The sequence below is a fragment of the Paroedura picta genome, chromosome 16, assembly GCF_049243985.1.
Source record: "Paroedura picta isolate Pp20150507F chromosome 16, Ppicta_v3.0, whole genome shotgun sequence".
NCBI lineage: Eukaryota > Metazoa > Chordata > Lepidosauria > Squamata > Gekkonidae > Paroedura > Paroedura picta.
This window is the reverse complement of record NC_135384.1, coordinates 11,760,528-11,787,830: the sequence shown is the minus strand read 5'-3', so window position 1 is coordinate 11,787,830 and position 27,303 is coordinate 11,760,528. Positions and strand designations below refer to the sequence as shown.

The 27,303-nt window shown below is 46.5% G+C and overlaps 2 protein-coding genes and 1 pseudogene across 5 annotated transcripts; 1 reads left to right on the top strand and 2 right to left on the bottom strand.

Annotated features, from left to right (window-relative positions):
- LOC143826297 (uncharacterized) lies at nucleotides 1-8,991 on the bottom strand. Of its 3 annotated transcripts, none has more exons than XM_077315038.1 (6): nucleotides 8,588-8,959; nucleotides 6,856-6,933; nucleotides 5,885-5,965; nucleotides 3,934-4,440; nucleotides 3,783-3,838; nucleotides 1-317 (listed from the first exon to the last, which is right to left on the bottom strand). In XM_077315038.1, the coding sequence occupies exons 2-6, from the start codon at nucleotides 6,869-6,871 to the stop codon at nucleotides 300-302; spliced, it is 678 nt and encodes a 225-aa protein (XP_077171153.1). In that variant the 5' UTR covers nucleotides 6,872-6,933; nucleotides 8,588-8,959; the 3' UTR covers nucleotides 1-299. The 3 variants fall into 3 exon arrangements, with proteins under 3 accessions (XP_077171153.1, XP_077171151.1, XP_077171152.1); XM_077315036.1 differs by lacking the exon at nucleotides 1-317 and adding an exon at nucleotides 325-2,213 and having other exon boundaries at nucleotides 8,588-8,991; XM_077315037.1 differs by lacking the exon at nucleotides 1-317 and adding an exon at nucleotides 325-2,213 and having other exon boundaries at nucleotides 8,699-8,991.
- Nucleotides 8,992-11,100: 2,109 nt separating this feature from the next.
- Nucleotides 11,101-26,943, bottom strand: LOC143825650 (uncharacterized). 2 transcript variants are annotated; one of them, XM_077313839.1, is made up of 9 exons: nucleotides 26,815-26,943; nucleotides 23,149-23,512; nucleotides 22,439-22,519; nucleotides 21,082-21,423; nucleotides 20,442-20,495; nucleotides 18,749-18,982; nucleotides 17,414-17,503; nucleotides 16,088-16,642; nucleotides 11,101-14,480 (listed from the first exon to the last, which is right to left on the bottom strand). In XM_077313839.1, the coding sequence occupies exons 2-9, from the start codon at nucleotides 23,498-23,500 to the stop codon at nucleotides 12,697-12,699; spliced, it is 3,492 nt and encodes a 1,163-aa protein (XP_077169954.1). In that variant the 5' UTR covers nucleotides 23,501-23,512; nucleotides 26,815-26,943; the 3' UTR covers nucleotides 11,101-12,696. The 2 variants fall into 2 exon arrangements, with proteins under 2 accessions (XP_077169954.1, XP_077169955.1); XM_077313840.1 differs by lacking the exon at nucleotides 26,815-26,943 and adding an exon at nucleotides 24,141-26,175.
- On the top strand, nucleotides 18,420-18,564 carry LOC143826855 (U2 spliceosomal RNA; annotated as a pseudogene).
- Nucleotides 26,944-27,303: the final 360 nt, after the last annotated feature.

Sequence of the window (27,303 nt, the reverse complement as noted above, 5' to 3'; positions counted from 1 at the left end):
GAAGAATGACACAATAATCAGAACTCTGTGGAGGTGGGCTGTGTTGACTTTACCTGGAGTCAGTGCCTCTAATTATCTGGCAACATGAAATGATTTTTTATTATATATTTTCTTAATTTATAAAGAAAAAGGAAAGAAAACATTAACAGATTTGAAGAAAAAATCCTAGCATTCATAGACTTCTTTGGGTGATCTTCTGTTCACCAGGTTGGTGAGTTTCACCATCACAGTATATTCTCTGCACTTCTCCAACCATAAGTCCAGGTTGGCCAACTCTTGCTGCTTCTGTCTTGTGGTGACTAGAAGTCTAGCTGCAGCTATTGCATGAAATATAAATTCTCTAGTGAACGCAGGAAAAATACCTAACAACATACATTTTGGGTCTAGTAAAACTTAAACTCTAGTATTCTCTGCAATTTCTCATGTGTTTTAATACAAAATACCCTGATTTTTTTCATGGCCACTACATACAGAAAAAAGAACCAATAGTATCATAACAGCTCCAACAGGTCAAAGTGACCCATCATTCTCAAACATGCCCAGTCAAAGGGAACATTTTCAGCAAAATTCTGCATCCACTTCACCATGCTAACCATTCTGGACATATAGGATAATGCACTTTTAATGTGTTTTGGCAGCTGGGTTTTCCTGTGCGGAACAGGAAAATCTACTTCTAAAGTGCATTGAAAGTGCATTACCTGTTGTATGCAGACTAGCGTCATAACTTGTTCCACTTCAGTATCAATTTTTAGTAAATATTTATACATTTTCCCTAATAAGTGTGGTTTGTTCAACAAGACTTCAGAATCAAATCCAGTCTGATTTCTAAGAACTCCCCCAATTCTTTATAAATCTTCCTTCATTGCGTATGGCAAAACCAGTCTATAGTTTAGCCTTCCTCTTTGAAATCTTGCCAGCCTTTTATTAAACCCAGAGCATCTACCAGAACTTGATATTTAAGTCAATTCTTTTTTTTTTAAGAGTTTTATCAAAATGAGCTTCTGAGGGCGATTTGAAAGGTGAAACGTCAGGCCTAATCCTAGCCCAAGTCTTTAAGATTGCTTCTTGCAACAGGAAAACCTTACTGCGTCACCTTCTTCGCACTGGGCCAAAGTAAGGTATGCAATCTAAAGTTCATATCCGCTTCTTCCATCATGAGGATTCTTCCAGAGGGGTTTTCGATCCAATCTGAAATCAACACAAGCTCCGCAGCATGATAGTACAGCTTAAGATAGGGAACAATTCAGACCTCCTCTTCTATCGTCCTGCAAAACCCAGGCAATCCGGGGTCTTTTGTAATTCCAGTCAAATTTAATCAGCTGCCTCTGCCACTCTTGCAAATCTCTTTCTTTTAATTCTACTGGGAGTGTTTGAAACAAAAAGTTCAATCTGGGCAGAAATTATGATTGTCCTGCTCACTACCTTCCAGGGAAACTCCTGGCAGGGGCCTGCTTTGGTGGGAAACATCACAGCATACTGCTCAACCATATATGGTCAGCATATTCTGGTTGTTCAAGAGATGGGGATTTGAGAAGATGAAGGCCAGGCAAACAACTAGAAAGTCATCTGCTGAGAAACCAGAAGCTTGGCTACTGCCATGGTCCCATGTTCTGGAAGTGCTCTATAATGGATCTAGCCCATTGGTGGTGTCAGCAGTCAGTTTCTTCTGTATGTTGGATGGAAGATGTTGGCCTCATGGCTCTGTTTTGGGATGCTGGCTGAGCAAGGTGGGAACTTACCAATTCTGCCTCTTGCGACTGTGTTCTGGAAACTGAGTGGTACAATGCTGAGCTGAGAGAGGGGATTTCTGGAGCACCTGGACGATGTGTGAGAGGAGGATACGCAACCTGCTGGGACTTACTTACCATATTAGTAAGGACAGGCTGAAAGAGGGAAGGAACCGGGATGTTGACAGAAAAGGAAGGATTAGCCAGATATGTGGGCCTGGAGGCAACGCTGTTTGAAGTCCAAATCCCCTTGGGTTTCGAAACTTGGGACTTTGCAGGGACAATCACAGCGGAGTGAGGAATGAAAAGATTTACTCCTGGCATGGCTCTGGCCCTTACGTCCTCTGCCACAGGAATTGATGGTTTGGGTGGCCTTCGGGGCAAAGATTCTGGGAGGAAAGGACTCTCCTTGTCACCTAGTGCTCCGAGATATGTTGAGGTCGAGGAGACAGGGGGGTGGAGCTGAGATCCAGGCACGGCTGCGGTCTTGGAAAGAGAAGGCTTACTATTAGACTTTGGAACCACCACAGGTTCAAACTTCACTGCAGCCTCAGTCAATGAATTACCAAGACACTTGGCAACTTCTTCTGCTTTAAAGGAAACTGGGGAACATCCAAAGCTGACTTTCAGCTTCACAGGCTTTTGTAAAGGAGCTACCACTTTTGGCATTGTGAGGCATTTCTCCTTAGGGAAAACAGGTTCCCCTTGATGTAAGGTGTTCTGGGGTGATCTGAAGTGGGGGGTGAGTGGCGTGGTGGGGCTGAGGCTCCATCAGTATCTTGAGAAGGGAAGGCTTGGAGACCATTGCATATTTTACTGGGAGTGTCCTCTCCCCCACGCAGTCCTCTCCCCCACGCTATTCAACATCTTTCTGCGCCCTCTGGCCCAACTGGTACGGAGCTTTGGGCTGGGTTGCCACCAGTACGCTGATGACACCCAGCTCTATCTCCTCATGGACGGCCGCCCAGACTTCCCCCCCCGGAACCATTCGCCAGATGTTTGGAAGCAGTGACTGAATGGTTCGAGCAGAATCGCCTGAAACTCAACCCCTCCAAGACGGAGGTCCTGTGGCTGGGAGGCAGACGGCAGGACCAGGCAGCGCGCTTACCCACCCTGGCAGGAACGCTACTATCGCGCCCCAGGCCAGGAATTTGGGGGTGACCATTGATACCTCCCTGACTATGGAGGCTCAGGTCAAGAGAGTAGCGGGTCAGGCGTTTTTCTATCTTCGCCAGGCCCGACTACTAGCCCGACTACTACCTGTCCCCTGACCACTTGGCTACAGTGATCCATGTGACAGTCACCTCCAGAATAGATTTCTGTAACTCGTTCTACGCCGGCCTACCCTTGTCTCTGATCCGGAAACTCCAGCTAGTGCAAAACGCAGCTGCTCGGGTCCTCACTGGTACACCTTGGAGGGCCCATATCCAGCCTGTGCTGAGGCAGCTGCATTGGTTGCCAATTGCTGCCCGGATCAGGTTCAAGGTTCTGGTTTTGACCTTTAAGGCTATACGCGGGTTGGGACCCACATACCTGAGGGACCGCCTACCGCCCTATATCCCCCGCAGGGCTTTACGCTCAGCGGGGGAGAATCTCCTGATCGTTCCTGGCCCTAGAGAAGCGCGCCTGGCCTCGACCAGGGCCAGGGCCTTTTCGGTCCTGGCCCCTACCTGGTGGAACGAGTTCCCGGGTGAGCTGCGGGCCCTGCAGGATTTACCAGCTTTCCGCAGGGCCTGCAAGACGGAGCTCTTCCGCCAGGTTTTTGGTTGAGGCTGGGGTCAGCGAATGAGTGCCAGCATTCCCCCCCCCCCCCCAGACCTAGCATCTCCTCCCCACCCTCCCTGCCGCTCTGATAGCAGGGGTGGGAATAATAAGTTCCGCCATGTTGGGATTGTTTTAAAGTCTTTTAATGGGTATTTTAATGGGGATAGGACTGCTGTGACCCGCCACGAGCCTACGGGGAGTGGCGGGATATAAATCCAATTAATAATAATAATAATAATAATAATAATAATAATAATAATAATAATAATAATAATAATATTCAGGCCTCACCACAGCTGTGGCCAAAATCATTGCAGCATTTTCCGTGGTGGAAAGGACAGGCGGACCTGAAAGATATAAACCAGATCCAGGATCAGATTAAGTGTGCACATGTCCACAGAGACAAACATTGTACAGTCAGATAGTACCTGACAGCACTTACCAGGCTTCGTAGAGGGCTCTTCAGGGGATACGGGCAGTATCAAGGTTTGAACCCCATAGCCTTTCACGCAGACAATGTCCGACATTTCCAGCAGACGCTGCTTGGCAGAGGAAGCATTTCCCAGGGGCAGGTGATTCTGATAGGTAGTGCTGTAGGCAGCGCGGAACTGGAACAGGGACATGCCCTCAGGGTGCCTGGCAAGGATGTGGGCCACCTGCTGTTTCAGCTCATCCTGGTGCTCAGACTGAGAGGGCTTGGTCAGGCTGGATTGGCTTAGCACCTGGGCGTATGTAGGACATGATAACTCTGTGGTTGCAGAGGGAGGCTGCAAGGAACTCTTGTCCTTGCTTGAAGAGGCACCATGTCGCTCCTTAGAGGATGGACAGTTTGGGATTATGGTGGATGGGACATGTATGCTGGAGGACAGCCCATTCTGCAACAGCTTTGAAGCACCTGGACCAGCTTGGGGGACTTCTCTCAAGAATGGCTTAGAGATGCCTCTCATATCTAGAAAGGAAAAACACTGTTACTGAATTTGCAAGACACTGGACAGATAGCCAAGTACCTACATACTAATACTACTGACTGAATATAATGAATAGGCCCTAAATTCCAACCCAATCTGTTCTGAAGAACCTCAAAAACAGATTTTTCACTTTCTAAAAATCGTCATCACCCTCATCATCCATTTTTCCCTAACAGAGTCAATCTTGAAGAATTGACAAAAATGAATAGAACCAGGTAAATGATGGAAGGGATATCAGCTAGACAGATGTTTTGCCTAGGTGGTCTCATGTGTGGATGTTGCAATTTTGGGCCCATATTTGTTTTCCGATGTACTTGAACGCTAACCTCTGTTATTAGAGAAAGATTCATGCCTTATGTTTTCAATGTTCTATTTGAGTACATAATCACATAATCATTTTTGATTGCCTTCAGAAATGGTAAGAAAAAGAGTTGGTTCTTATATGCCGCTTTTCTCTCCCCGAACGAGTCTCAAAGTGGCTTACAGTCCCCTTTCCTCTCCCCACAACAGACACCCTGTGAGGTGGGTGAGATTGAGAGAGCTTCAGAGACATTGTAAAGACCTCAAAGACATTTAAACCTTTCCTTTCTGCTCTTCAGGAAAAAGGGCTGAGCAGAGGGGAGCAGAAAATGGGGTTAAATGACTCAGCCATTTAACCACTACTTTCTGCTCCTCGTTGCTCAGTTGTTTGGTTTAAATGGCTCCAAGCTGTTTAAACCCTTGCCGCTAACATCAGCAATAGTTGCAACCTGAAGCCCTTTCTTGAATCAGGATTGGAATATTGATTTATAGCTCCTGTTTCCATCTGAGCCATGTAGAAATAGGTCCTTGCTGTCGCAGCAGTCAGGTGATATTTCTTCACCAAATAGGTATGAAAGAATTTTAAGAAATGCAGCAGACTGTAAATGCCATTGGCTCAGTCTGTGCTTAGTGGCAGTCATCTCAGAAGCATTTCAGGAAATCCCTCAACACAATTATTGGCTTCATTTCCTCATCTATTCATATGGCAATAGCTAGCAATAGTATTCCTATAAGGAGAGATCCTCAGGTTTTCTATTGTTTTTGTATGTGTTTTCCTCAATATGAAGGAACGGAGGATATCTGGGGAACTTTGTTCAGGGACTAGTGAAACTTGGTCCCTCTGACTTGATCTAAGACCATGGTTTAAAGAACAAGCACCAGGATCTTCCTCGCCGTTCTGCTGCCAGTATTTTAAAAACACAGACACACATCCAAGCCCCAGCAAGATTCCCCTTAGGGAATAAAAAAACTTGGAAAAGGGGGGGGGGGGCAGATCTTATTGTACTGATATTTGGAATCCAGGGAACTGGGAGTACCAATATTTTTCAGCTTTTCAATATTTTGCTTTGTTTGCTGCCCATGTCTACATTCTACTTGGTTATGCGGAATCCTGAATAGACTCACAAGCTTCTTTTCTCCTCTTCTGTAGTGTAGAACCCAATGCAGGGAAATCTGTATCTAGGAAAGTAGCAGCACCACAAGGATCTGGCAGGAGACAGAGAAAAACAACATGAGACGTAAGGACTTTCTGCCTGGAGACAAATCAGTGGAAGTCTACTGGGTATCAGAACTTTGTGAGAGAGATGGGTTGTGCATCACCAAACGGAGCTGTGGTTAAGATGCAAACATCACAAAGAAATCGCTGTGATTGGGGATTCCTATGCAAAACTGCACCAGAATTTCTGCCTGTTGTCATAATCCACTTTTCCTAGTTTTGCTGGGTTCTTCTTTTAATAACCAGACCCTAAACTCCAACTTAATCTGTTCTGAAGCATCTCAAAAATTGATTTTTTCACTTTCTAAATAATTATTATCACCATCATCATCCATTTTTCCCTAAGAGAGTAAAACAGAGGTCCTCAGGTTTTATATTTTTGTGTGTGTTTTCCTTTACAGAACAGAGAATGTCTGGGGGCACCTTGTTCAGGGGACAGTGACACTGGAGTCCTTGGCCCATTCTGCACACAATGGATAATGCACTTTCAATGCACTTTAGAAGTATATTTTCCTGTTCCACACAGGAAATTCCAGCTGCCAAAGCAGACTGAAAGTGCATTATCCCATGTGAGCAAAATGGGCCCTTGTTTCCATTGACCTGACGTAAGGCCACTGTTTAAAGAACAAGAAATAGGATCTCCCTTGCAATTCTCCTGCCATTACTTTAAAAACACGGGCACACATGCCACCCCAGCAATTTTCCCCGCAGGGAATAAGAAAGCCCCCAAAATTGGGAAAACTGATCTGAGTACCACACTCATATTTGGAACCGAAGAAACTGGGAGTCCCAATATTTTTCAGCTTTTCAATATTTTGTTTTGTTTGCAGTACTTGTCTACATTCTACTTTGTTATTCAGAATTCTGAATGGAGACTCACAAATCTGTTGACTCATCTTCTCTTGTGCGGAATCCAACTCAGGGAAATCTTATATCTAGGAAAATAGCACTCAAGGATCTGGCAAAAGAGAGAGAAAAACAGTATGAGATGTACAGAAATACTTTCTGCCTGGAGATGAATCTTTGGTGTCAGATCTTTAACAGGTGACATGTGGCATTTTGCAAGACATCTGGGTTGTGGCTGTGGCTAAGATGCAAACAGCAGAAAGAAATACCTGTGATTGGAATTCCTATTGTCATGTGCCATGCCTGGCTCATATCAGTTTGGTTGTTTTCTCCCAAGCTTAAGTTGTACTCCTCCTAGCAGCCACTCTCTTCTAGCCACATCCAGTGTTTCCCAGTTTTCTTCACTTCAGAGGGCTCTTTGCTATGCAAATGCCTTATTTCATTTTGGGCTGTATCAAACGGAGTATCGTGTCCAGATCTGGTTTGGCTTCACTTGGAGTACTGTGTTTAGTTTTGGGCACCCCAGTTGAACATGGATGTAGACAAACTGGAGCATGTCCAGAGGAGGGCAACAAAGATAGTGAGGGGTTTGGAGACAGACATATGAGGAAAAGCTGGGGGAACTTGGTCTGTTTAGCCTGGAGAGGAGACAACTGAGAGGGGATTTGATAACCATCTTCAAGTATTTAAAAGGCTGCCATATAGAGGATGGAGAAGAGTTGTTCTCTTTTGCCCCAGAGGGACAGACCAGAATGAATGGGATGAAATTAATTCAAAAGAAATTCCATCTAAACATCTGGAAGAAGTTCCTGACATTTAGAGCGGTTTCTCACTGGAACAGGCTTCCTCGGGAGGTGGTGGGTTTCCATCTTTGGAAATTTTTAAACAAAGGCTGGATAGCCATCTGACGGAGAGGCTGATTCTGTGAAGGCTCAAGGGGGTGGCAGGTTACAGTGGATAAGCAGTAGGGCTGTGGTTGTCCTGCATAGTGCAGGGGGTTGGACTAGATGACCCAGGAGGTCCCTTCCAGTTCTATGATTCTATGTCCTCAAATGCTATGCATAACAATCCCGCTAGGTCATCAACAACTGTGTGTTCCCCAGACAAATTGTCTCCTGTTTTCACACTGTAACAGATCAAATGAACAGAATGTGGAGAAAATAGTTCATGCCCAAAACGTGGTTATTAGGGTGATGGGTTAAGAAGATAGAACTACCCTGGTTTCCCTCTGTAATACTGTCTTTGACAATGGCAGATATTGTCTTTGCCTTAAAAACCGCTTTCCTGCTCCAGTTTATCAGCCCATTTCTGGATTCCACCCAACATTTCCTTTTTCTCCCCAAATATCCCTTTGTTAATCCCATCATCTGGATCGCTGTCATCCTAGATAAACTTTACCACCAATGTGGCAATCACGTATTTCAGGGGGTTGATGTGAGAATAAAAGAACCATGCTACCCCAAGCTTCCTCAAGGAAGGGCAAGAGAAAGGAGGATGGAACCAGATCTCTGTTCTTAGCAGAATTGGCAGTGTAACTAACTGTTTAAAAAAGACAGAGAAGCTAAGATCCAGGATTTTAAAAGAAATATATACTTTTGTGTAATTCTGCTCGTCCAGGTACTAACACAAGCACTACAGCAACACTGGGCAGTCCAGAATAAATTTGAAGCAAATAATAACATGCCACAGAGAAATGGAATGAAGAAAGTCCTGATCCTAGGTAGTTGACTAGGCAGAAATCTCTAGCTTCCCTTCCCAGCACTTACCTTTAAAAGAAGCACTTTTATAGTCCCACAAAGACAATGAGGCTTCCAAAAAAGAATTCTGAGGCAGCCTTGCTCATCCCCCCCTCCAAATCACAGGTATCTGAGGCTCACCCCAAACAGCTGAGCCTCTGCACGCAGCCTTTTCCTCTAGAATCACTTATACAGCTGTCTGTCAGGCTTAAGTTTCAGTTCCATTTTCTTCTTCAGCTCCGGAAAATGAAAGTGTTCCAATTGCTATGGTGAAAGAACAGCTAAGACTGCAAAAAATGTATCCGGTGTTTTTTGCCCTGCCAATCTATGAAAGTGCGTAAGCTTTTAGAGTCCAGCTCTTGAAAAAGAAAACAAACAAACCCTGGGTGTGCAGCTGATCCTTGAGCAACAGGTATTGAACAAGTGGGAAGGGCCATAACATTTAAGCAATGTTGTAAGCTTTGCCCACTAAAGGAAGTAGGGTCAAACGGAGGCTAAAAAGAGAAGCTAAGCTGCTAAAATTAGTTAGAGGTGTTACCTTTCCTTCAAAGTCAGAACAGTTTGGAATGGGACAGAACAGGCATTAAACAAAACATAGAATGCATTACAGATGCTGGAGAACAATGGGCATTTCCGCATATGAAAAATGTAGCTGTACAGTCTCCGAATGTAGGTGGCATATTCCAGCCCCTCCAAGTGACATCACCAAATCCAGAGGCTGCCCAGCAGCCGGATCGCAATTCCACCAATTTTAACGCACGATTTTGGGAATCGAGAAAAATGGATTTAACACACTAAAATGCCCAGGACTCTTCCCTCCCTGACCACCTCTTAAACAGGACGCTGCCTCCATACCACCCGCACTCGCCACCTCCATGCTGCCCATAGGTGTCACGGGTGGCATGTCTGTTCTGACCTGTTCCATTGTGATCCAGAGGCATTTGGAGTTGGGAAGGGTTACTGAAAATGTAAGTGGTCTGTGCTTTCACTTCTAAGATATTGCCCTTGATTGTCCAGAATGCCTCCCTCTATTTTTTTGCAGCACTGTTGTTTAATGCCTCTCCTGGCCTGTTCTGAGATACTCTGGAGGCATTTTGGCCTAAAAAGGGTTAATAAAGGTACAGGAGTTCCGTGTTTTCATCTCTAAAGTACTGTTCTCCAGTGTTTGTATTCCATTTCACTGTTTTTTTCTTCTTCTACAGTACTTTTGTTTGCTTAAAAGCCTTGTTTGGACTGTTCCGGTTTTTACCCTGCCCTCTTTTCCCCTCTCATGAGAAATGGACCAAGGCTTAATTTGTCTTTTACCTAGAAGAGAGATGGGAAATATGACCTTACATCCCCACTCTGGTCTTTTTGGACCCTATATGATTTCCAGTTGTAGCAGTGAGGATGGCAATTGGCTTGGAGCAGCATGCTAGGTGCGATTAACACAGTCCCCCCCACCCCTTCCAATACTCCTTCTTCACACACAAGTTCCGCAGCACATCCCCGAGGATGGAAAGTGCAGAAAGCACCCCTCACATACATGGATGTGCTAAGAAATGAATTGTCAGCCCCGGTTGAATGCTAAGAAAATCCTGGCAGCTTTGAAAGGGCCGATTGCCTTTAGAAGACAGCACTGAAAACGGGAGTCTAAATCCATTGTTTGGTAACACAAGAGTGGAGAAACAGCAGCAAATGCTGGCACTAGAGAGATTAAAAGTGTGGGCGTAAGTTAGCCACTAGGTGGCAGCCGAGAACCTTTATGACGGCTGCTTTTTACATCTCTATCTATTGCCTGCTTGTTGCAGCTGTATTTCCAGAATATTTCCCTCGTACATCTTATCTTGGATAACTCTACTTCCGGTACAGTTTTCCTCCTCACTGGTAGATGCCATTTGGCAACTTTTCTTTCAGAACTGGGAATTGCTTGCGAGTGGGCCTTTTCTAACCATTTGGCTACCACTGTGGTCAACGGCTCAGGTGGGCTGCTGTGGGAGTCATTAGAATTAACAGCAGATACATTAATGAAGAGCCTCTTGTGGCGCAGAGTGGTAAGGCAGCTGTCTGAAAGCTTTGCCCATGAGGCTGGGGGTTCAATCCCAGCAGCCGGCTCAAGGTTGACTCAGCCTTCCATCCTTCCGAGGTCGGTAAAATGAGTACCCAGCTTGCTGGGGGGTAAACGGTAATGACTGGGGAAGGCACTGGCAAACCACCCCGTATTGAGCCTGCCATGAAAACGCTGGAGGGCATCACCCCAAGGGTCAGACATGACCGGTGCTTGCACAGGGGATACCTTTACCTTTACATTAATGAAAGACTCATTTCTGCTTCCACAGGCCAAACACCATTTAGTGATGGAATTGTAACCCCTTTGGGAGGGAGATACTACCGTCATAACAGGCATGTGGAAATTAAGTCTCTCCGACTGTCCCAAAGCAACACACTCGCAACTAAACCACAAGGCCATGCTGAAATGGTTGCTCTCAATCCGTCTGAAGAGAGATCAGAAGTTTATTTATCCCGAATATCAAAAGAAACCTCCTATTCCAGTCAAAAATCTCTCAGATGTTACTCTTAAAGATCTTTATTTAGAATAATCCACTCCTGAAGTAATTTAATAAAAAAAATAACCATGCTGATACAAAATAAGCTCACATCTGTCAATGAAACCTGCCTACCTAATCTCAAATTTAAAAGATAAAATACAATATATACAATTCTTAGCCGAGTGTTTCCAGAAAAGATAAAATAGTCCCACTGCAAACCAAACAGGAGTATGAAGGAGTAGCTATCTTATAGAGGCCCAATTACATGAACTTCATCTGATTTCAGTCATCTCATTTGTTTACTCAGCAGCGATGATACCAGACACCCCCCAGCATAGAAGATCACTTTTCCAAGGAATACATTTGAAACTGTGTGCTGCTCATCCTAAACCTTATCGTGGGCACAAATGAGGCCAACCTTTCTTCTGAAGATTACGACCCTGAGAACAATGCTGAGACAGAAAGGAATCAGGCGTGTTTCCAGATTACAAAACTGAAAAAGCAAAGTACCAGGAATGTTCTGTTGAAGAGTCCGTACCGTGTATATGTCTAAAATAGCATCATCTTTAACATGCAACCTATGACACTCCCCACTGCATTCATTTCTACACGGGTTTATGACAAAGTATTTCTTCATGGCCTGCGACTGGACATAAACTCTGAATTCTTAGCACCACAGTTTATCTGTCTGGAGAGACATTGTTCAAAAGCCCACAGAGCTGGACCCCTTAGTATAATTTCCCAGAAACTCTGAAGGTTTTTAGTGGGCTGGCAGCAATTCTGGTGTCATTTGGTTCAAAAAAACACTTCTCTCTTAAGCAATCGTGACAGGTCAGTTCTACCTTGCTCTTTCTTCCCTGTTCTGTGAAAGGAACCAACCAGCACACCATAACCAGGAAGGGTGGCAAACAGAGTGTTCAGCTCTAATGTTTCATCGGTGGCCACTCAATGTAAGGGAAAGAAAATACATGGAATGGTAGCATTCTTTTAAATTCTGAAAGATACCCAAAAATGCATATTAAAAGTTCCAAGCCCTCGTGGCTGTCAGGCACATGGACCTGGCAATAGCGTAACTTCTCCTAAAAAAAAAATCAAAGAAGCAGAGGACTAGTTAAGGCTTCCAGAGCTAAAAGGGCATTGACGGCAAAGGGTATTCCATGCCCTTTGCTGTTAATGGCAAAATTACCTAAAAAACGGGGCGATAAGCTTCGGATATACAAAGCACACAAGTCACAAGCCTGAGTTCTCTTGGTGTTTGATTAAGATTTGGCTGTCCTTTAGCACGGACACCATGCCTGCCTACCGGGAAACTCAGCCCACTTCCTAGGCTTTCCCTGACAGCATGGGATCTCCCTGATACTTCAGAGAGGGAAGTGCTCCCAAGGTTTCTGCGAGATCAGGTTGCAGAGGGACAAGTCGTACCTTCCCCGCTCAAGCACAAATTGCAACTTCCACGCAGGAGCCAAGATTCCCTGCGCTGACACGGCGTACCAATGCTGTGCAGTGCGCAAGCTTCCAATGCGCTCGGTCAAGCACATTGCAACTGCCACTCTCCCAAAGACCGCCCCCCCCAAATAAAAATAAATATTTGTGCATTGCAACTGCTCGATCTTAAAGAATGATGCAGTTATCAGACTTCCGGGGAGGTGGGCTGCTCTGCAGAGGAGAAGGCTGTGCCGACTCTTCCGGATGGCGGCATGTCTGATTCCCGGCCAAAGCGAAATGGCGATTGCCCTGCCCATTAGCTTCCGTGGAGGCTCCCGGCAAGGGCCTGCTTTGGCAGGAAGCATCGTAGCCCGTATTAGGCCTGAAAGCAACATGCGAGGTCTGGCTTGAGGTGCTGATGGGAGAAACTTGAGGCGATTGTAACAAGCTGGGCGGTTGTGCGTTCGAGGAGGTTGCGGCAGAATCCGCGCGGCTGTAGTGCGGCCGAGGCACGGAGGCCAGAGGTTTAGAAGGCACAGGGTGAGATTCAGCACAACTCAAGGAAGAACAGGCAGACTGATGGAATATAGTAAACGAGGGTATTCTGGGGATGGTGGCAGGGGCACTCACGGCATCACGCTGCCTCTGGCGTGAAGGCGCTACAGGCTCTGATAGCGTTCCCGTTGAAGGGGAAACAACCGCGCCGCCATCAGCTGCAGGAACTGGGCTGCACGGCATGCTGCTCAACCACGTGTGGTCAATGTTTTCTGGTTGCTCGACAGGTGGGGAGTTGAGGGGCTGAAGGCCAGGTGGCTGTACTGGAGCTGAAGAAACAGGAAGTCCGTCTGCAGAGAAGCCCGGAGCTCGGTCACAGCCTTGGCCCTGCGTTCTGGAAGCGCTCTCTACTGGACCCAGCCCGCTGGGGGCGTGAGTGCAGGCAGTCTGTTCTGTAGGTTGACTGGGAGTTGTCGGCCTTGCGGGTCTGTTTTGGGAAGCCGGCGGAGCAAGGTCAGAGCTCAACAATTCTGCTTCTTGCCAATTCTGGGCTCCAGGAACTGACTGGGACAATGCCGAGCTGAGAGAGGGATTTGCCGGACTGTCTGGAAGATGGGCGAGAGGAGGATACAAAACCGGCTCTGACATGCCTACAGTATTAGTAAGGACGGGCTGGAAGAGGGAAGGATCTGGCATGTTGACAGATAAGGAAGGGTTAGCCAGATATGCAGGCGTCGAGGCAAGGCTGTCTGATGTCCAAAACCCATCTGGATGTGAAACTTTGGCCTCTGTTGGGAAGACCACAGGGGAGTGAGGACTGAAATGATTTACTCCTGGCACAGGGATTGATGGTTCTCTTACATCCTCTGCCACAGGAACTGATGGTTGGGGTGGTGTTTGGGGCACAGATTCTGGGAGGAAAGGACTCTCCTTGTCACCTGATTCTGGTGCTCCAAGACATGTTGAGGTCGAGGAGACAGGGGGGTGGAGCTGAGATCCAGGCACGGCTGCGGTCTTGGAAAGAGAAGGTTTACTACTAGACTTTGGAACCACCACAGGTTCAAACGTCACTGCGGCCTCAGTCAATGGATTACCAAGACACTTGGCAACTTCTTCTGCTTTAAAGGAAACTGGGGAACATCCAAAGCTGACTTTTGGCTTCACAGGCTCCTGTAAAGGAGCTACCACTTTTGGCATTGTGAGGCATTTCCCCTTAGGAAGAACAGGGTTCCCCTTGACATCAGGTGCTCTGAGTAGATCTGAAGCCGGGGGGTGAGCGCCGTGGTGGGGCTGAGGCTCCATCGGAGTCCTGAGAAGGGAAGGCTTGGAGACCACCACAGGTTCAGGCCTCGCCACAGATCTGGGCAAAGAGTGAGCCACAACAATTTCCGCATTCTCCTTCCTCACCACTGCTTTTGGCAAAGAGTCAGCCACAACCATTGCCGCATTTTCCACCGTGGAACAGACAGGCGGGCCTGAAAGACATAAAAACAGAGTGCTTTTGAGAGATCACAATGCAGACAGGACATCAGCAGCATTTAAGAGATGTGAAGGCAGGGAATCAGCAAGGTGCCTCCCCAAAGCTTGAGGCAAAGAAAACTGGATTTGCATCAAGTGCTGAGTACACACAGAAGGGCACTACAAGACTTCCCCTCCTCAGGCCGAAGCCACTGATTGTAGCCATCAATCTCAACATCACTCATGCAGTAGAGCTTCATGGGCAAAGCTTGTTGGATTAATTTAACCAGGAGAGCACAGTCTACCAACCTCTACTGTAAGGGCCTTTCCCAGCACAAAATTAACAGTTTCATTACCACTGTTTCTCTCTTTACCATGGGAGGGAGGGGGGAGGAATCATCTTAACCCTGACATGCCCTCAGGGTTATCTGTGTCTGTTCCCTGTTCCCTGTAAACCGCCCTGAGCCTTCAGGGGAAGGCGGTATATAAATATAAATAAATAAATAAATCTTTCCTTAGGGTTTCCCCTACCCCATTCCTTTTGCTGCTCTATTCTTTTCTAGCTTTGTGGACAAAGCTTGTTGGATAAATCATAGAATCACAGAATCATAGAGTTGGAAGGGGCCACACAGGCCATCTAGTCCAACCCCCTGCTCAACGCAGGATCAGCCCTAAGCATCCTCATAGAATCATAGAGTTGGAAGGGGCCATACAGGCCATCTAGTCCAACCCCCTGCTCAACGCGGGATCAGCCCTAAGCATCCTAAAGCATCCAAGAAAAGTGTGTATCCAACCTTTGCTTGAAGACTGCCAGTGAGGGGGAGCTCACTCAACCAAAAGAGCACAATGTACTGACTGCTACCGTCAGGGCCATCAGGGGCTTTCCCAGTGAAAGGTTACATAAACTTTCCTCAGTGTTTCTCCCACCCATCCCTCTTGCTCTTTTATGCACTGCATATCCTTCCACTCTAAATCTTTAGATAGAACTGCTTATGAGGTTGTAAGGGTAGGAGAATTTAGAAGGGCAATTTGAGAATTCTAGTTTTGACATGTTACAGGGAACGTGTTGATTTGTTTTAAAACTATACTAAACGATACATATTGGAGGAGGGCCTGCAAGGCTCATGGGGGAGGGATTTCTCTTCTCGCCATCCCTGGTGCTCATTCCCCACTCTTTGATTCGCCTACTTTCCGTCCAGGGTTCGGTTACTCCATACCCTTCCCGCCTACCCTTCTTCCACCACGGACAGTCTTTCAGTTTGACAATGAAATAAAAGATCACCGACATCACCACAAACTGCCTCAGGAGATCTCAGAAGCCATTTTAAGTGATTCAGGCAAGCTCAGAAAACACCACTGAACCAAAATGGCTGCCAAGATCGTGAGAGATGGTCTTACAAAACTAAGGTGCAAAAGTACATCCCCTCCTCCTTGGATGCTAAACTTAAGATATTTCTAGAAAACCAGAAACTCCCCTGGCTGGCGTGAATACTTCAATTTGTTCCTCCACCATTGTATGGGTTTAGAGGTCTGTACATGGCAGGCCAGATCCAGGATCAGATTAAGTGTGCAGATGTCCAGGAGACAAACATTGTATGGTCAGATAATACATGACAACACTTACCAGGCTTCGTAGAGGGCTCTTCAGGGGATACGGGCAGTATCAAGGTTTGAACCCCACAGCCTTTCACGCAGACAATGTCCGACATTTCCAGCAGACGCTGCTTGGCAGAGGAAGCATTTCCCAGGGGCAGGTGATTCTGATAGGTAGTGCTGTAGGCAGCGCGGAACTGGAACAGGGACATGCCCTCAGGGTGCCTGGCAAGGATGTGGGCCACCTGCTGTTTCAGCTCATCCTGGTGCTCAGACTGAGAGGGCTTGGTCAGGCTGGATTGGCTTAGCACCTGGGCATATGTAGGACATGATGACTTTCCAGTCACAGATTGTCCACCCAACTGGTGCGTGTTCAACTGCTGGGCTGGAATATCAGAGTGAGGCTGTGGAGCACTCTTCTCTTTGCCTGAAGAGGCACCATGCTTCTCCTTTGAGGATGGACACTTTGGAATTACAGCAGATGGGACAGGTATCCCGGAGGGCAGCCCGTTCTGCAATAGCCTTGAAGCACCTGGACCGGCTTTGGTGTCTTCTCTGAACAGTGGCTTAGAGATGCCTCCAACACCTAGGAAGGAAGAACACAATTACCAAAATTGCAAGACGCTGGACAGATGGCCCAGTAACTATGCACTGTCTCTGAGTATAATGAACAGGGCCTAACCTCCAACTCAATGTGTTCTGAAGAACCTCAAAAACAGATCTTTCACTTGCTGGCCCCCACTGAGAAGGCTGGAATAGATCGATCTCAGTCTAATCGAGCAAAGGACTCGTTCTCTTCAAAACTAAATGCAGTATGATAACTAAATGCACCATGCAATTTCAATCTGTACCATTTGCTTCTGAGGTAAATCACAAAATAAGGTCTGCTCCCTCTCCCTATCCGATGGGGGATATGTGGTTAGGGTTGCCAGGTCCAGGTTGAGAAACTCCTGGAGTTTGGGGGATGGAACTTGGGGTGGACATAGACCTCACTAGGGCGCAATGCCATCCAGTCAATCCATTTTCTCGAGGGGGACCCATCTCTGTAGACTGCAGATGAACTGTAATCATGGAAAGATTCCCAGATCACACTTGGAGGTTGGCATCCTTAGGGAGATGGGAATTAAAAAGCAGAGGGGAAAGCACGAGGGACATGGTGTTCCCCTTTTTGTAAGGGGGCCAATACCAAGGCTGTCAGCCAACCCTGAAGCAGCAGAAGAAAGAAAACTCTTTTGAAAAATCTTCCATTCAGTGATCTTTGGTCACTATCTCAGTTCCTAACTAACAGATGCCTTCTAATCGTGAAATATGCATAAAGAACTGTGTTGTGCTGGAACTGTGGATACTGGAGATTTACCTGGTGTAGCACGTGGGGGTGCCACCTTTTTTGTTGACTCCACCCGAGACTGGACATGGGGCAAGGGAGGAGCACTTTTAACACCAGGACCTGACAAGGCGAGAAGAAATTACAAAGTGTCGGATTAGCCAGGATAGATGACTGCTTGCTCCAGTCACTGTATAGGATGGAATACAGATGTGTAACTACTTCCCAGCAGCCCAAAGAATGCAAGTTAGTGCTCTAGAACCAAGCCTTGGCAATCGCTGGATTAACAGGTCTAGTCTAAGAACACTTTCTTAGGGAATTACAATGTGCAGCTTCTTTTCACCCTGTCTTAAGACTGAGAGAAGAACTCCTTTGTTTAAAAGAAGAAGAGGAGTTAGTTCTTATATGCCACTTTCTCTACCCGAAGGAGTCTCAAAACGGCTTACATTCGCCTTCCCTTTCCTCTCCCCACAACAGACACCTTGTGAGGTGGGTGAGGCTGAGAGAGCCCTGATATTCCTGCTCAGTCAGAACGGCTTTATCAGGGCTATGGCGAGCCCAGGGTCACCCAGCTGGCTGCCAACAGCCACTGGGATTTAAAACTGTCACAGAGGATTGAAGGAAGTAAACCAGCTGTGGCCCAGTGCGCCTTTAACCATAGGGAGATGGACGAAGTTACTGCTTTCGCTTTGAATTTTGGAAACCCTGTCTCTAGACGTATCCGTGAGTTCGAAACACAGTTTGGAACCTGAAGTAACACTCTAAGAAATTTTGTTTGAACCCGCTCAAGTGGGGCAAAGCAAGAGGTTGGTGGCCCTAAAAAGGTCCCGTAAACCAGGGGTAGTCAACCTGTGGTCCTCCAGATGTCCATGGACTACAATTCCCATGAGCCCCCACCAGCAACCGCTGGCAGGGGCTCATGGGAATTGTAGTCCATGGACATCTGGAGGACCACAGGTTGACTACCCCTGCCGTAAACCATTTGAGCAATTGTCTTAGATTGGAAGAGTTTGAGTGCCACTGGAACAAAATAGGCTCCATTGCTTCTCGGCCTTTTGGCTAAGATCGAGTGTAGTATACTCGAGTATATATTATACTTGTCTATTGCTCAAATGGAAACAGCAACTACAAGTCAGAGGTATAACTTGTCATTATTCAACCACAAGGGCTTCAAGTTACTACCACCGCTGGGGCTAACGTTTATTAACTCAGAACCAAGAGATTGCGGATTGAACTCTGAGATACATTTTTGGATCTAGGTGCATTAAGCAAGACCAGGAACTCACAAGGTCAATTTAAGCTGCGTTACCTGACCTAAGGAATACAGAATGGAACCTAACCACCACAGTTTGCCCCTCCTTCCTTCACCTTGCTTAACAAGACACTTGAGTCTGTTCTCGTTGTACTTGATCTTAAGTTTGGGCATTTGGGGCATTTGGTGCTCCAAAAATTCCAGCGTGTCCTTGTGGCCTTGGGCAATGCTGAACTTCTCCAGATCAAATCCCTTCATGGTCAGAAGAAGCTCCTGCAATTTCTTCACCTTCAGTCCCGAATGATAGTTATTTAGGAAGCTGGTGACTAATTCCAAGACTTCTGCTAGGGCTGTCAGAGAAAAAAAGGAAGCCTATCAACATCTGAAGCATCTCCCATGACAATCAAATATGCAATCAGTCAACACAGATCCAAGTATATCTTCTTTAGACATCCCAATGAAATCCTTCATCAATCAGGAAAATTATTGATGAATCATATGTATATGCCCAGCTGTGCTTTTTGGCAAGAGGCTGCTACTCAAATGAAGCCGGTAAGAATTGCAAAATCTCTTTGTGTTACCTTGAGAAGGTATCTGCATGAATGCATGCAAGGATGCACACCAAACTCAAGATCGAATCTCCATTCTGCTATGAAGTTAGCTTTAGGCTAGGCCAACCTTTCTCAATTTTTCTACCATTCAGAAACTCCTGAAATATTCTTCAGGCTTCAAGAATCCCTGGAAGTGGCATGATCATGCCGAATATTGTTGGGAAGCATAGCTATGTACACACCCAAACAAGCCCCTCCCCTTCCTACCCCCTCCAGGCCCATCACTGGCCATTTTGGAAGGGGAGGGCAGGTTGACATGACCATCTATGGTCATAGGTAAAGGTAAAGGTATCCCCTGTGCAAGCACCGAGTCATGTCTGACCCTTGGGGTGACGCCCTCTAGCATTTTCATGTCAGACTCAATACGAGGTAGTTTGCCAGGGCCTTCCCCAGTCATTACCATTTACCCCCCAGCAAGCAAGCTGGGTACTCATTTTACCGACCTCGGAAGGATGGAAGGCTGAGTCAACCTTGAGCCGGCTGCTGGGATTGAACTCCCAGCCTCATGGGCAGACAGCCTCAGACAGCATTTCTGCTGCCTTACCACCCTGCGCCACAAGAGGCTCTTCTATGGTCATATTACCCGATAAATGTTGAACAAATTTAAAATATATAAAAAATTAATCAACTCCTACCCATTTGGGAAACCCTTCCAGGGATGTCAAGAAACCCCAGGATTTCATGGAACCCTGTTTGAGAAAGCCTGGGCCAGGCCCTCACTCAACTTCAACTATTATCAATTTAACAGAGTGATTACTAGTGTGGACACGGATCCTCTCTCCACCTCAGCCAGTTTTTTTTTTTTACTCAGTCTCCCCAGAGAGGTATACAATGAAAACTAAACCTCACTAACTGGTTGACTGGGCTAACAAAACCATACTACTTTCCCATGAGCCAGAGCCTTGAATTCTTCTGAGACATGTAATCACATGGAACATTCAAAACACAAGGCGTTAAATTTTACCTCATAACAGAGGTTCACGTGAAAGCACAATAGAAAACGGATGTGGACTGATCACATGGTACCAAGGAAAGAAAGCTGCAATAGTTCTCAGAAAAGGCACTGAATGGAAATGAAGGGATAATAGAGAGGCCATGAAACCAGGCTGGGATGTCTGGAAAAACTACGACTCTTGCTCAGGCTACAGTATAAGGAGATTAAACCGTACATGGACGATATTTCGCATTATCAACTTACATTTTGTCTTTTTCCCTTGAACATCGTGACCCTTCTTCTGTTTTTTCTTCTTACCTTCACACAAGACCAAAAGAGAGAGAGAATACCTTTGTTTAAAAGTCAGAATGGATTCAGGCATCCACAACGTAGGGTCATGCCCAGTTATGAGAGCCCTCAGTCAGAGCTCCAAACGGAGACTCTCAGCACAGTATTGTTTATCGAGTAAAGTTCAAGAGTTATTTGCTGAATCAAAGGTCCCTTTGCTAGAGTGTCACCAGGGCTGTGTTATCAAACCCACTAACATAGGGCAGGCTTTCTCAGCCAGGGTTTTGTGAAACCCTGGGGTTACCTGGCAGCCCTGAACGGGTTTCCTGAATGGGTGGGAGTGAAGTAATTTCATAGATATTTTAGTTGTGTTAAGCATTTATCGGATCATATGACCACATATGATCATGCTGACCACACCAAATGGCCAATGAGGGGCCTGGAGGGGGTGGGAAGGGGAGGGGGCTCCAGGGGGATGTGCCCACAGCCCTGCCTCCCACCCATATTCTGATGATGGCATCACTTCTGGGGTTTCTCAAAGCCTGAAGAATGTTCCCAGGGCTTCTCAATGGTAAAATGTTGAGAAAGGCTGTCTTAGAGTGGGTGGTCTTCTTACCTGGCTTTGTTGCCATCAAATGCTGAGAGGCAGTGGCCACAGCACTGGACGATGGGGGCATGTGCCAAGAAGGACCAGCACTCAGTGGCAAGGCCAGAAGGCCAGGGCTGCTGGAAAGAAGCTGGACCACACAGTTGTCGGGCGTTATGTCATTAAAAAAAAACAAATGGAGCCCGGGCATGTCAAGCAGGCAGTACATGGCGTCACCATAGTCCATGTCTTGGCTGAAACGCTCCAAGTCAAACCCACGCTTCTTCAAGTGCTGTGTCAGCGTTTGTAGTTTCAGACCTTCGGGGTAATCTTGAAGGATTTTTAAGATAGGCAAGAGGGCGGTGATCAGGACTGTAACGATAAAAAAATTAATATTTCTGTCCGGAAACTGTTGTGTCATCTCAGAAGACATCTTGACTTTACTAAGAAACTGGCGGGGGGGGGGGGGGGGACACAGAGCCCTGGATTGACCGTGATGGTTACTTTGACTTCAAAAAGAGAAGGCTGCTGTGACAACGGGGTACTCTCCTACCCACAATCCCTGGAGGCAGGAAATAGGTTTTCTCTAATGGGAAGAGAGTGCCCAACATCCTGCCAGATTCCAGTGCCCAATGACTTGGAAGACAGTCCTGTTGAATTCAGCGGGGTTTATTCTTGGTGCATAGGACAAAAGTTTCAGAACCACAGGACTCTTCCAGGTAATACGTTGATCGTTGTTACAAACTGTGTTAAGCCTAGCTGGGTTTAAACACCACCAACAGACACCTGTATTCACTTTTTCTCTCTCATGCTAATACATATGCAGACGTTGATCCAGACCTAAGGACACTGCCAAATCAGTTTGGCCACTGATCTTGTATATTTACTCTCCTTTTCCCCACTGTAAGATGTGACAACTGTAAGATGCCACCTCCGAATCACAGAAGCAGGCCGTATGAAGAAGCGATACTCCTCTCCCAAAAGGCTAACCGTGCCCCTTCTCTGGTATCTATTTAGCTCAATCAAAACATACCCCAGGGAAACAGCAAGATGGTGGATTCCACTTTGTTACACAGATTCATTCATTCATTCATTCATTCATTCATTCATTCATTCATTCATTCATTCATTCATATTTATATACCGCCCTCCCCGAAGGCTCAGGGCAGTTTACATATAACTGAAACGATACATGAAAACATATATATAATAACTATAACATTCATATTATTAATTGATGATATAACTGGGTAACAGTATAACATAACAGTATAACCTAAACAGTAATAGCTCAAACAGGTCCAGGAGTCTTAGTGGGTATCTGGGGGGGAGGGGGGAGCAGGGGCCCTGCAGATGTTGGTTGGTTGGATTACAAACACAACCTTACCAGATTTCTTTCCCTCCATCTTCTGTGGTACGGAGGCGTCTGTAGAGAAATCCATATCCAGGGAAGCAGAATCACAAAGATCTGGCAGGAGAACAGAGAGAAGCAGCAAGAGATGTAATGCACTTTCTGCTCGCAGAGTACAATGTGAGACAGCACGGGGCATCAGGGGTCACAATCTCAACAGGGCTGCCACCTGGGACTTTGCTGGGCTATAAAATATTCCAAAGCTACTAACAATATTAACAAAATTAATACAGGATAAAGAAAAGTAAAAAGTCTCTTCTTATTATGTTGGCTTATCGTAGCATCCAACCCGAACTGGTTCCAGATATCTCCCGTTTTCAAAGGGAATTTTCCTCAGTGGTTGTTCCTCTCACTTGTGAGAAAATTGGTACTCCAATACCTCTATTCAATCTCAAAATGTTAAGAGTATACCCCGGCCTTTGACTCTGTACTGTAGGGAAGCTAGTGATCCAACTGCTCCACATTTTGAGATTGAACAGAGTTATTGAAGTGCTAGCTGTTGAGTTGGATACAACCCTCTGACCACTCCAAAAAAAGGTAGGCTGACCATGGTGAGACCTGCATGGACAAAACCCATGTGGGATGGGGCTGAGATTAGGAGAACAGGGCAAGATTGTTCAAAACAGTTGGTTGGATCCAACCCTGTAAGTCCAGCCAAGTTTGGCTACTAGTCTCTAGAAAACTACCTTCTTCATTTTCTGTTTCTTCACTCCTTACGTTCTGCATTTCTTCTTCAGGGCTGTCCCACGCTTCTTCAAAGTTGTCCCATCCTTCTTCTTCATCCAGCCAATGATTAATGCCATTGGCTAACTTGATGATTGTTTTTTGGGAATTCTTCTCTACAACCACCATATTGTTCATGTCAGTCAGCAAGTTCTTGAGTGAACTATACCCATGAAGAGCCAGCTGGGGGTGGTGGCCATGAAGCTTGTAGAAAGCACCTGTAAAATCCCCAACTTTGATTCCCTGAGGGTGCTTGAGCAACAAACGGACCACATTGCGTTTCAGGACACCAGCGTCTACCACATCCAGAGCCATCAAATTCTCAAGCTGGAAGACAAATTATTAATTAATTAATTAATTAATTTTTATCCTGCCATTCTTAGCAAGCCGTCTCATGGCGGGTTACAAAGACGTGTGAAGACCATCTGGTACAGCGTAACAACATGATTCACACCCTTGAATATCCTCCCTGCCATATTTTACTTGGGTATATATTTTGCCCTATTGCTGAAACCTGTGAATCATTTAAATACTCCCTGTTTGTCACACCTGAGTGATGGGAGATGGTTGTGATAGACAAGAGATGGTTGTGATAGACAATGTTGATGGTTGTGATAGACAAAAGATGCCTTTTCCTGACAACTTGCCAAAGAATTTTAAGTGCATTAATTCAACCTAAGCTTTTGGGGCCCAAGATGAAGTTGGTGTACAATGCTTGCTCATTCATTCATTCATTCATTCATTCATTCATTCATTCATTCATTCATTCATTCATTCGTCTACCTTTTTCACTGAAGTTCAATGCAAATTGCAGAAGATGAAAACAATGCAATCAGGCAGCCTAAACAACATCCAGCAAGCAATGCAATAGAACTAGGATTGCAAAATGAGAAAGCAATGGGAAAAAATATTGCATAATATGGCATAGCATTAACAAGAACAAAATAAGACTTACCAAAAAACAGTGTCCTTGACTAATACCCTGCTTCCTCTTAAAATGCCTTTCTCGCCATTTCTGTTTTATACATTTTATTATATCATTCTATAGGAATGAGCTCTCTGAAGGGCCCTAATGGAACAAGCACAGTTCTGTAGGGCCTGCAAGACAGAGCTCTACTGCCAGGCTTATGGTTGAGGCCAGTTCAGATGAATAAATATCTGAATAAGGGCCTCCCCCACAGCAACCCAATAACTCAGTGCCTGTCCCGATCAGAAAAACCGTCAAGGATCACCAACCGGCTGGTGGTTTACCACCTAATCTATTTTAATTGTTTTCATTGAGTTTTAAACTATTGTATTTTCAACACAGTTGTGAACCGCTGATAGAGGAGGTCTTGAAATTGAATGAATGAATGAATGAATGAATGAATGAATGAATGAATGAATGAATGAATCTGGGATCCCTCCTGACCCACTTAGGGGGACCATTCCACAAAAAAATGCTCAGATATGGGCCACTGCTGTTTTCAGCCATTCCCAGGGTAGAGCCTTCTTTGGCTCTAATGAGCCAAGTTGCTGCAGCAGAACACAGCAGGAAAGACATTCCCTGTAAATAGGTGAAAACCAAGGCCTTGAATTGAACCTGGTAACTGATTCGTGAGGAGCTGAGCCTCTGCAGAATAGCAATATGCGCACTCTGCCTAGCTCCCAAGAGTAGCCGTTTTGTACCAAATGGAGTTCCCAAACCATCTTCCAAGGATAGGTCATTGTGAAATCCATTACAGTAGTCTAGCCGAAACATTACTATGGTATGAATTCATCAGCACAGGCTGGTCAGGATTCAGTTTCAGCTTGTTGACCTTGGGCCATTTAACCCCAGCCCCATTTAACCCCAGACCTTGGGCCATTAAACCCCAGTGATCAACGTTATCACCAAGTTATTTGGATAAAGAAATACCGAGTTCTTTGTTTTATGGAGGACACCCAAATATGAGATTACAAATGATTCATCCTGAAAGCTTTAAATGGAGAACAAACAGAAGAGGGAAATAAGAACCTTGCAGAACCCCCCCGCCCCCCAAGAGAGATCTCACACTGGTATGGATTAGTCTCCAACAGTGGGTCAAAGTTCAAATCTATGCATTTAGGCAACTCCACTAAGCATGCACAGGACTGAGCTGCAGGAGTGGAAGGAGGGCCTTGGGTACAAGGCTGAAGTTTTGGTTCCCAGTTCTTTATCCAAGAATGCAGCCCCCGGTACTGAGGGCTATGTAGTCATTACAATAAGGATTCCTATTCTAATGAGCATTTTTGGAATCCTGATATAGCATGGCGGGCACAGCAAGAAATGGCTGCCACAAATGGCTGCTGCAGGAGGTGGAGCTAGCTCTCAAATGATTGCTACAGCTTAATTTCAGAGACCTAGTGCAGATCTTTGAGCTGCAGTGGCAGCTGTTTTCAAATGCCAGCCCATACTGCGTGATGAGTTAAGCCTGCCCAAGGCAGCCACAGCTTTCAAAGCAGTGTTGTCACGAGGCAGGGGGCTCTGGCAATAACCAGGGCCCTCATGTGTGGCAATGCCCTTTGTTTTAGGCACTGCCAATCTCACCGTCATCCTGAAGCCAGTGGCAAATCTTGCGGTGCCTCGCTATAATTTCTGACCGACCGACACAACCTATCATTCTAGACACTTCAAACAGGCTGCACCCAAAACCGAGCTTGTTTTGAACATCGTACCAGCCCTGCCTTACGAGGTGACATCTACTGGGCCAAAGGAAAGGTTTTTGCACAAGCTGGTTCAGAGATGGAGAAGTTAAAATTAAGCAACCCGGGGAGGAGGGGGCAGCTGCTTCCCAAAATGCAACAAGAAAAAAAAAAAAGAATTTGTCCAATGCCTTAATCAAATAATATCAGAAATATATAAGAGTCTCAGCTGAGTCCAGGTGGAAATTATAATAAAGAGATAACAGAGAATCTTATATTTCTAATATTATTTGATTAAGCCATTGGACAGATTCCTTTTTTTTATCTCTTGTGTTATTGGGATCGTCCCCTTTCTTCTTGCTTCCCAAAATGCGGCTCCCGCCTCGAGGGTTTTGTCCTCGAGGCGGGAGCCGCATTTTGGGAAGCAAGAAGAAGCAAGAAGAAAGGGGACAAAACCCTCGAGGCACATTTTCTAAGTTTTAAGGGAAGGCGACTGTAAGCCACTTTGAGAATTCTCCAAATAAAATCACAGAGTCAGAAGGCCCCTCCGGGGTCATCTAGTCCAACCCCCTGCGCCATGCAAGAACTCACAACTCCCTGCCCACCCACAGGGACCCCAATGTCAGGCCCAAATGATCCCCCCAACAAAAACCTCCAGAATCCAGCCTGGCCTGGAGGGGGAAAGCAGCATGTAAGAACCAACTCTTCCTCTTCTTCTTGACCCCACACTCCAAGGGAAGGAGGCTAGAAAGGCACCCCCAGAAAGGGACTCCTTTCCCCCCAAGCCTGCTTCGGGCACCCACTCTGCTCCTCCGCCCCAAAGCAGCCCCTAGGGCGGCGTCCCGCAGCTAACCACGAGCCACCATCTCCGCTCAGGGGGACATGAGACTTGCAGCCCCCGGCCAGCCGCAAAGCCAGGGGGAGAGGGGGGCGCCCCATCCCCAGGGAAGGGCAACATTACGCGTTGCGGAGTCGCCTGGGCTTACTTGACTCGTGTCCAGCGCGCAGAGCCCGGCTGAAAAAGACAGGAAGCCGCGCGCAACGGGCAGGGAAGCCGCTCAAGTTTCTTTTTCGCTTCGTCATGTGATGCGGCGCGTCACGTGACCGACTCAGCCCTCCCCCCCCCTTCTTTCTGAACCCTCCCCTCAAAGACCTCTCCAAAGGGAGGGGGACGCGAGCCGCCCCCGCCTGTCCTTTCGGATCCGGTTTGCCCCGCGCGGGGCTTGTGGGCGCGCAGGAGATGGAGAGCCCTGGGCGAGAGAAGCCCGGCAGGAGGCGGATCCGCCGAGTTGCGCGTCTCAGTTGCCGGGCGCGTAGGCAGAGGCATCCGGGAAGGCGCTGGTTGTCGCCGCCCCGCATGCGCCCCATCCAAAGCGATCCGGAACGCGCGCAGAGCAAAACCCTCGGTCAGATCGCCTAAGGGGTGTCGTCTGGAGCAGAAACGTTTCCACCGCTTGAAATCCGAGTCCAGGAGC

What these genes read in the sequence shown, in the direction of transcription:
- LOC143826297 (XM_077315036.1), bottom strand. An exon ending in GAAGAGGAGAAAAGAAGCTT is followed by an intron (nt 4,441 to 5,884) that starts GTGAGTCTATTC and finishes TTTCCTTTCTAG; the next exon opens with ATATGAGAGGCATCTCTAAG. An exon ending in AGAGCCCTCTACGAAGCCTG is followed by an intron (nt 3,839 to 3,933) that starts GTAAGTGCTGTC and finishes TATATCTTTCAG; the next exon opens with GTCCGCCTGTCCTTTCCACC.
- LOC143825650 (XM_077313839.1), bottom strand. Translation starts at nt 23,500, where the DNA reads ATGGCTCTGGATGTGGTAGACGCTGGTGTCCTGAAACGCAATGTGGTC. An exon ending in CAAGTGTCTTGTTAAGCAAG is followed by an intron (nt 17,504 to 18,748) that starts GTGAAGGAAGGA and finishes TCGCCTTGTCAG; the next exon opens with GTCCTGGTGTTAAAAGTGCT. An exon ending in ACCCCCACGTGCTACACCAG is followed by an intron (nt 16,643 to 17,413) that starts GTAAATCTCCAG and finishes CTTCCTTCCTAG; the next exon opens with GTGTTGGAGGCATCTCTAAG.